The sequence below is a fragment of the Tupaia chinensis genome, unplaced genomic scaffold, assembly GCF_000334495.1.
Source record: "Tupaia chinensis unplaced genomic scaffold, TupChi_1.0 Scaffold000671_2, whole genome shotgun sequence".
In the NCBI taxonomy this organism is placed as follows: Eukaryota; Metazoa; Chordata; class Mammalia; order Scandentia; family Tupaiidae; genus Tupaia; species Tupaia belangeri.
In genome coordinates this window covers 2,125,014-2,133,978 of record NW_006160194.1, presented here as the reverse complement: position 1 = coordinate 2,133,978, position 8,965 = coordinate 2,125,014, and the positions used below count along the sequence as shown (strand labels likewise).

Sequence of the window (8,965 nt, the reverse complement as noted above, 5' to 3'; positions counted from 1 at the left end):
CGGGGAGCAGGCGGCTAGGGGCGGGGACTGGCTCTCCTGCCTCTGTGCCCTTGCCCAGCCCTGGCACAGGAGCGAAGGAAGCAGAGCAGTGAGCAGCAGGGACCCTGTTTCCCAGATGGTTCCGACCCCTGGGTCCCCGCGCAGCCACAGGCAGAGGCACTGACATTCCCACAGAAGTGCAGGCAGTAACGGGGGGGCCTCTCCCCAGAGCCGCTGCCCGGTGACCAGTGCCATTCCTGCCTCTGTGCCCTTGCCCAGCCCTGGCACAGGAGCGAAGGAAGCAGAGCAGTGAGCAGCAGGGACCCTGTTTCCCAGATGGTTCCGACCCCTGGGTCCCCGCGCAGCCACAGGCAGAGGCACTGACATTCCCACAGAAGTGCAGGCAGTAACGGGGGGGCCTCTCCCCAGAGCCGCTGCCCGGTGACCAGTGCCATGGGCAGTGTGGCGGAAGACTGCATCTGCAGCATGCCAGGCATTCCGGCCATGAGGCAGCTGCCCCTCCTGTGCCATGAGGTCCCCGGAGCAGCCTGGACCCTGCACACGCCTGCCCCCACACGCCTTGCACATCGCTTCCAGCATGCAAGATGTCAGCCCCGACCTGGGGACTCTGCACTGCGGAACTCCCGGGTGACGCCCCAGGCCATGGCTGTAGCTCTCTGCCACCTGCCTGAGGCCCAGCTAGTCGGGGAGTGGGGACCACCATGAGCGGATGGTGGAAGCCCAGAGAAAGCACCCATGGCACCCCGGCTGGGCAGCCAAGTGCCCTGGCCATCGGTACTGTGGCTGGAAGCGAGAATTCAGCCCCGATGGCATGCTAAGCCTCGTAGTCTAGGGAGCCCTGGAAGAGGACAAGGAGCCACCAGCAGAGTGGGCTACCCTACATGGGGCGAGGCTGCAGCTGGGAGTGGAGCAAGACGAGGGGTAGAGGTGCCTGTCTGTGGGGAGGGAAGCGGGAGACACTGCTGCAGGGCACCTGCGACTCCCAGGGTGGGGTGGGACGTGTGCGAGGGGCAAGCCCACAGGCCCCAGGATGGAGGCATAGAGTGCCCGGGCCCCATGATGTGGCTGCAGAGCTTGGACACCAGGCCAGGAAGAGGCGCAGCAGGCGGCACGTGGGAACCAGACGCCTAGGCGCAGTCCCCAGCAGCCCCAGAGCTGCCCAGGGTGGAAGGACTGGCCCGGGGGAGGACAGACCACTTGGGGAAAGCCCCAGGTGAGGGAGTGTACAGGGAGGCCCAAGCAGGGCTCTGGCACGTGGGGAGGCCAGGAAGGTCCCGCGGGCCCTGCAGGGCGTTCTGGCCATGGCCCAGATGCGCTAGCTGGGCAGGGACCAGGGCAGCAGCTGAGCTGGGGCAGCCCGGAGCGAGTGGGCAGTGCCACGCGGCAAGCGCCGTGACCACAAAGGCTGGGGCTTCTCCCATGTCCCCTGCTGCCATGGAGAGTCAATGGGTGGCAGGTCACGGCCTGTGCCATCCAGTGGCCAGGGCAGCATGAGAGACAGTCCACTCGGGTCAGCCCCTTTCTGGCCACAGGCCAGGTGACCCCCTAGGCCGGAGAGGCCCAGCATTCGGCTGCAGAGCTGGCTGGTCACAGCGGCTGGCCGGCTCCAGCCCTTCCAGGTGACCCTCCAGACAGGGAGCCTGCTCCCCTGCCACACCCACGCAGGGCTCACGTGGCCTCCTGCCCTTCCTCTGTCCAGCGTTGCAGGGAGGGCTGGCCACCTGGCGTCAGTGCCAACCTCACTCCCGAAGGTGTCAGCAGGGATGAGGCCCAGAGAATGGGCGGGATGCTGGGAGACCCCAGGCAGGCACAGAGGCTCTGCCAGGGAGGAGAGGAGGCCAGGCCCTGGATGCAATGAGCAGGGGTGGGGTGCCTGGAGAGAAGGCTTAGCATCCCGGCCTTCGAGGAGGGGCTGTCAGGGACCCGGTGGAGCCTGGGAGGTCCGGCCATGGGGTGTGGACGGAGGCTGGTGCTGTGGTGGACACGGCGTGGGGCCATCTCACTGCGGGTCAGAGGCCACAGGGGAGGACACACCACCTGCCCCAGGACAGGCCTCTGTGTTGGGTCTTCTAGGCTAGGGGAGAGGGCCGGATGGGGCCTGAGTCTGCGGTTCCAGCAGCTCTGCCCTCCACTGATCCTGTCTAAGAGCAGCCAGGGCTACTGACCCAGCTGGCAGAGCCGGGAGGCCTGTCCCAGACCCATCGCCACAGCTAGGAGCAGCCCCGCGCAGCCTGCCGCCCGCCATCCAGGGCACTGCAAAGGCCTCGGGTCACGGCAAGGAGCGGAGCCGTGTCGTGGGAGGCGCCTTGTGAAGCTCCGTCAGAGGGGCCCAAGGAGGGATGGGGGCTGTGGCTGCCAGGTGCTGGGGACAACATGGGGGCAGATGCGAGCCCGGCTGCAGGGGATGCCCGTCGCATGCCGGCACCGGGGTCTGAAGGGACATCGCAGGGAAGCCTCAGGCAGATGGAGTGGTGGGAGGTCACTCACTGCTCCAAGCAGCACTGCCCCGGGCAGGAGTAGCTCCGACAGCCCAGAGCCAAACGGGGGGCTGACGCCTTGACCAGGGCCTGCTCTGAGCCTCTGCTCTCTGCTTGGGAGCTGAGCGGAGGCCCAGAGCCAGGAGCCTGTGCAGGAGGCAGCCCCCAGCCCCGCTCCCAGCTGCACCAGCACACGGCCCCAGGCACGAGGTGGGCCCAGGACCCAGGGCAGGGCAGAAGAGTGCTGACCGCTGGCAGACAGAGCTGTCAGGCTCCTCGGTGCCACCGCCAGCCCTGGGTCATTCTGGCCACAGTCCGGCTGCGACCCTCCTGAACACCTTCCTTCAGGCCCCAACATCCTTACTCCACCCTCTTCCTCTTCTCAGCGGCCCCCAGGGTCGCACCCCCAGCAAGCAGCTCTCAGCCCTCCCCTAGGCTTGGCCCAATCCCCCAGCGCGCCCAGACCAGGCCACCCCCAGCACCCACCGCACAAGGAGAAAGGGAAGATGGCTGGGGGCCCTCCCACCATTCTGGAGCTGCACCCCCACGGCCCTCCACGGAGGGAGGGGCAGCTTCATTCCCATGGACCTCCCCTGCCCTAGGATCGGGTGTCCCCAAGTCAGCTACTGGTATTTATAGTTCTGCCCTGCCACTGCCCTGGGGGGAGGATGCAGGGAGGGCGGGCTGTGAGTGTTGTATGTGTGTGGTGGCCCCGGAGGCCCAGGGCACTGGCTGGCAGGCTCTGCAGGACCCCTGAGGGAGGGACCCGGCGCGCCCACCTGGCAGCGGCTGATGATGTCGGCGTCCGTGGCCAGCAGGTCCACCACCTTGCCTTTACCCTCCCCCCCCCACTGCGCGCCCAGGACCACGGTCACGCGGGAGCGCCTCCTGCTGCAGCCGCCCGCGCTTGACGCCGCCCGCGCCAGGGGGCCGGTCGTTGGAGGCTCTGGTCCCCGACATGTTCGCTGGGGTCCTCTGCTGCGCCGGGCCGCCCGAGAGCCCGTCGCGGTCCTCGCGGTCGCGCCATTAAATGGACCGGCCCGGACCGGGGGGCGGGCCGGGGGCGGGTGCAGTGACGCGCCCAGTGACCTCCGGCCGCCCGTTCCCCGCCCTCTTCGCTGCCACCCGAGCCCTGTTTTGTCTGGGACGCTCCGCGGGTGGAGGCGCGGCCTTGCGCGGTGCGGGCAGCCGGTCCGGGCAGGCGGCCCGCGAAGGCAAGCCGGGCGGAGTCCGGGAGCCCTCCCGGAGACAGCGCCTGCGCGCCGACCCGGCCTGGCGGATGCCCCCGGGGCGACCGGGCCATGCTGGGCGGGAATGCGGAATTCTGGAAACTGCCGGGTGGTTGACAGGGGTGTAGCTTGCAGAACGGGAGCTACGAGCTACGTTTCTGCATCCCACCTGGAGGGTCCTTGCATTTTGCTCACACCACGCACTTGCCCAGTGACTCCCTGGGACGGGATGGACCCCCTGCTGGCTGAGGAGACACAGGCCACTCACCCTGGCCTAGGACAGCACGCCCCGCCCCCCAGGTGTCCCGCAGCCTCCCACCAGGCAGCTGTCTACACGGAGTTCCTCTGGGTCTGGGTAAAGGGGCCTGTGCTGTCAGGGTCACCTGCTCCAAGGGGCTGTCCCCAGCTATGCATACAGGCCCCAAATTCTCAAGCGTCCCCCACCTAGGGGTCCCTATGTCCCCCGCTGGGCGTGCTCCCTTGTCCTCTTGCCCTGTCACATGGACAGGGCTGCCCCTGGCTGGAGAAGGGGAAAGTGCCGGGGGCAGAGAGCCGCCAGTCCAGGCTGGGAGGCTGGGCTACTCTTTCTCTCCCTGGGGCCCTCAGCCCAAAGGGCCAGTGTTCACTTCGGAGCTACCAGGTGCTGACAAGGAGGTCAGGGAGACTGGATGCTCCCCGGCCAGAGGCAGGCAGCAGAGCTGTCTTGGGACAGCAAAGGTCACTCGGGGGGAGCTGCCCCAATGCAGCTAAGGCCTGCCTGGCCCCCTGTGGCTTCCTGGGCTGGCCCTGCCCCTCGCCCAGAGGACAGGGGCCTCCATGTGTTCTGAGCATGGGTGACCATGGGTGGCCCCATGGGCTCTGGGCCCCTCTTCCTTCACACAGGACAGACTGGCCCTCGGCAGTGCCGTAATAGGGCAGATGCCATAATTCAGGTGACGGCGGTCAGGGGCCTCGAGCTTTGTGACCACTGTCCTCGGAACGAGGTGGCCGGTGTGTATGGTACTCATCCTCAGCCTCCTCGGTGCCTCCAGGGGTGCCAGCTGGCTGGTGGTGTAGGCCGGGACCCCCAGCCACCCACCCTGGAAGCTGCAGGAGCAGGATGGGGAGGAGAGCAGGGGGAAGAGGAGCCAGAGGGCGGGTGTCTGCATGTCCTAGGCCACTGTGCACAGCACGGCCCCATGTGTGGTGTGGCCCTAGAGTGGGGGCCACAGGTGAGTAAGTCCACGTACCCCGAGGGCCTTTGGGATGGCAAAGCCTGGAGGAGGCCTCCTGGTGCTGCCCACCTCCCTGGCGACGCCTGGGCGGGTGGGGTGTTCTAATTTGGGCTGGGCCTTGTGACTGGCAGGGCCCTCGCTGTTGGGCCTGGGCAGGGTTATTTTTAGAGTAGCCCAACCCCTCAGCCAGGCCCCAGCTATCTATAGTCCTGGGCTGGGGGAGCCAGTGCTCAGCGGTGTGGCTCTGCAGGGCCATCTAAAGCCCAGGGACATGCCGAGCATGTCCCCTGACCCCCATCTCGGGTACTGCTGGCCCAGAGCTGGCTTCCCAGGAAGGTCTCCAAGCTGTGCCCCTGGGTCTTCAGCACCGCCCCAGGGATGGCTGCAGGACGCTCTCCTGGGGTTCCTGGTGGGCACTGAGGTTCAGGTTCCCTCGTGTGGAGACAGACCCTCCCACGGCCCTCTTGTCCCGCTCGCTTCGGCTCATTTCTGGCCTGCACAGCAGCTGCTGCGCCCCAAATCCCCTCCCTGAGCCCTCCAGCCCCATGTCTACCCCAACTCCCGCAGTGACCTCCCATCATGGCCACTCCGTGCTGACGCCTGTGTGCCTCCGCTCCTCAGCTGCTTGTGACTCCGCTGACCTGTTATCGCAGCAAGCCCCCACCTCCAAGCAGGCCGCCGTGGCCTCACCTGCCTGTCTGCTCCGGTAGGACTGACCGGCCAGCACCTACCCCAGGGGCACAGGCAGTGGCCCTGACCATGTTCGTCAGTGCCCTTTCCTTGAAGATTTGTGGGGACAGGTGAGATGGGCAGCTGCGGGGCAGCAGGGTTCCTTACAAAGTCCTGCACAACCTGGACACCCAACCCGACGCTCTGCCCGTCAGCAAGGGCTACAGGAAGGTGCAAGGTACGCATCCTCGGCACCGTTACCTTCAAGGCCAACGGGAGGCTGCAGCCACTCGTGACGGCCCACGGGGAATGACACGAGGCCTGGTGCCACCTGTGCTGGCCCTCAGCAGCGTGCTGCGAGAGGAGCCCCATGGGAGATATGCCATGTGGTTCCCTTCATGTGTGAGGGCGAATATGCGCATGCAGACAGGAAGTGATCTGTAGGTCCCAGGGGCGGGGCCGTGGGGAGGGTCGCGTGAGCGTCCTGTCTGAAGGGTGACAGCGTGGTCAGTGCAGCGGGTGAGCCCCAAGCTGGGGAGTAGTCCAGAGCCTGGCGACATGTGGTGGGGCCTCTAGGAGCGGCCTTCTGGGGAGCAGGGCCGGGGCAGATGCCTGCTGGGGCGAGGGTGAGAGTGGTGAGCCAGGAAGGCTGAGTTCTGGGCGGGTTTCAAGCCCACGGGCCGTGCAGGCTGTGGTCTCGCACATGCGCCTTTGACTGGTCAGAGGTTCTGGGAGAAGCAGGCTGCCCAGCTGCAGGGGAGAGACACGGGCTGAGTGCAGCGACACAGCTGTGTCCGAGGGGGGCGGGCAGGAAGCACTGTCCTTGCTGGTCCTTGTCCCATGTGCCCTAGCACGGGAGCCTCTCTGCTTGCCTTCCCCAGGGAGCATCTAGAAGCTGGCCTCCACGGTCATCCGCTCCCGCCGTGACAGCTGCTCACTGAGACAGTGCTATGGAGGCTCTCCAGGTCTGCCCAAGTGTCTGCTGAGCACCCTCTGCCAGTCACAGGGGGAGACCACGCCCAGGACGCAGCCAGCTGCCTGGTGGGGCCGTTCCTGGGAGGCCCTGGAGACATGGGGGAGCCCAGCCTGGACCAAGGGGCAAGGGGGGGCTGGTGGACATGGGGGACACGTGCCCTTCCCTCTCAACAGCCACCTCCACGTGGGTCCTCTTCCCAGCAGCCCTCCCGTACCCACCAGGCAGCCAGCCACCGGCCTGCCCACTGCTCCCGCCGGCACAGCTGCCGCCCTGAGGTCCCGCCCAGCCCCCAGCCTGTACATGACAGCGTGTGCGGGCTGAGTCCGGCCTTTATTGGTTAAGGCCTGCCAGCCGGGGCCTCACACACACCTGGGGAGGCCAGGCTCGGCAGGGGACCCCAGTGAGGGGCAGAAGCCACATCCTCTGCAGCCCTCTGGTGCCCTCCAGGCCAGGCAGGTGGCCCTGGGGGTAGAGTGGTTTCTGTTGAAATGACAACCAGGTTCGGGCTGCTGGGGGGATGGAGGGTAGACAGACGTAGGGACCTTGGCCTGTCTCTGAGTCCCCTCACTCCCACCTTGGCAAAGGCTCCCTGAGGCACCTCCGTGACAAAGCAGCCGTGGAGGGGCTGTGGAGGGGTGGGCCTGCGCAGGGCTGCCCATGAAGGGGTTGCTGTGCGGGTACCCAGGGAGGGGTGCAGAGGTGCGCGCGGGCCCTGCCCCTGCAGCCTAGGGCGCCCGGTGCACCCGGCGCATGCCGGAACAGGCTGGGTGCAGGCAGTTAGAAAGCAGACCATGGCAGCTGGCACGTGCAGGGGCCAGGCGGGGTCAGACGGGGCCAGGCGGGGTCGCCCAGATTGTGCGTTCTGGCTGGGTAAGGCACAGCGTTTTGGTTTTCCAGGGTCCCAGTCCCAGCCTGGCCCTGGAAGAGCCCTCGGCCGTGCCAGGGTGGGCGGTGGAGACGCTCACTTGGCTCTGGGCTTGGGCCTGAGGCCTGCAGAAGAAACACACGGTTAGGAACAGCATCGGTACCACTGCCCGGGGGTTGCCCGCGCCCCAGGTGCACTCTGACCTCATGTGGGCGGTGCCGTGACCCTGGCATGCCGCTCCTGTACTGGGTCTGTGTTAGATGTGCCACCTGGACCTGCTTACCCACCCCGCTGTTACTGTCCTGCTGGGGCGCTATCCTGCCTGCCCTTCCCCGGGGGACGACGGTGCCGACAGTCCCTTCACCTGGCCGGTCGCAGGCCCCTGCCCCAATGCCGCCATGATCTCTGCAAAGTGCCCCTTACCCCAGGGAGGGGCAGCACCCCCAGCCCGCAATGGGAGGGGCAGCATGAGACCCACCGCCCAAGAAGCAGGCGGAGAACCGAGCCGAACAGAAGCCAGCACCAAGACCCACGGAGCGGGTCAGCAGCACCAGGCCGGCCAGGCAGCGAGCAGTAAAGCGGGACCAGCCAAGGACGGTGACTATGCCACAGATGGGCGTCAGCCAGGGGCAAGAGGCTGGTGCCTGTCGCCGCTCTTGGCGGGGCCAGCTCACGGCCTGGCGGTGAAGACGGCTGGGCCCCACACACCAACCCTGAGGCTCCAGTCCCACCCCAGTAGCTTGGGAAACGCCGTGTGCATGTGGCCCAGACCTCGCCCGGACGGAAATGGAGAAGGGGCTGCAGCACGGCCATGCCGAGGGGTCCCGGCTCCCTCTTCCCTCTGCCAAAGTAGAGGGGCGAAGAGGCTGCTGCACCCCAGGAGCACGTGCACCCTAACCCTGGCCCACGGCAGGGACGCTGCCCAGGCCCAGCCCGACCCACGGCAGGGACGCTGCCCAGGCTCAGCCTGAGGCTCCACAGTCTGTGCACAGGGGAGAGGACAGAGTGTCTCGGGCCTGGAATCCTGCCCCAAACTCAGCCGGACATACAAGGGAGAGCCAGGCCACCCGAGGTGCTGTTCCCACAGTGCCCATGGTGTGTGAGGCCAGGACGGCTGGAGCGTTCTGGGACAGGGTGTGAGGGACGTGGTGACCGCTCTGACCGGGCCCCACTTCCACACAGCACGCAGCAGGGGCTGAAGGCACCATGGGGTCACCGCCCTCCATGGACTCAGGCCTTCTGCGTGACTCTCGGGCTTCAGGTAAGGGGGGTGGGCCACCCAGCAGAATGCCCCCCAGGGGAGAAGGTGGCATCATGCAGGTCACCTCCCAGTTCCCTGTCAGGGTGAAGTTTTTCCAAATAAAACACCGAGCAGACAGGAGAGGCCTCCTTCCTCTTGCCCCACCCACCAGGAGGGGGCACCCTAGAAGGCTGCAGGCAAAGAGCTCGCACACCCTGCAGACGCAGGGCCCGTGGGGTCACCCAGGGCAGAGAGTCCTGGCACGGCTCGCTGCTCTTCACTGGACGTGGCCCCC

The 8,965-nt window shown here is 67.0% G+C and overlaps 1 protein-coding gene and 1 long non-coding RNA gene across 2 annotated transcripts in view; both read right to left on the bottom strand.

Annotated features, from left to right (window-relative positions):
* The window catches only part of ADSS1 (adenylosuccinate synthase 1), a 17,909-nt gene extending 14,347 nt beyond the window's left edge, over positions 1-3,562 (bottom strand). The window contains 2 exon segments of the mRNA XM_006160077.3: positions 3,257-3,359; positions 3,361-3,562. Of these exon segments, the coding sequence (XP_006160139.1) occupies positions 3,257-3,359; positions 3,361-3,437 (180 nt within the window). The 5' untranslated portion in view covers positions 3,438-3,562.
* Positions 3,563-6,876: 3,314 nt separating this feature from the next.
* LOC106736163 (uncharacterized) overlaps positions 6,877-8,965 on the bottom strand; it is a 3,755-nt gene continuing 1,666 nt past the window's right edge. The window contains exon 2 of the long non-coding RNA XR_001371258.2: positions 6,877-7,555. This is a non-coding gene — a long non-coding RNA (uncharacterized LOC106736163). The remainder of the gene's footprint in view (positions 7,556-8,965) is intronic.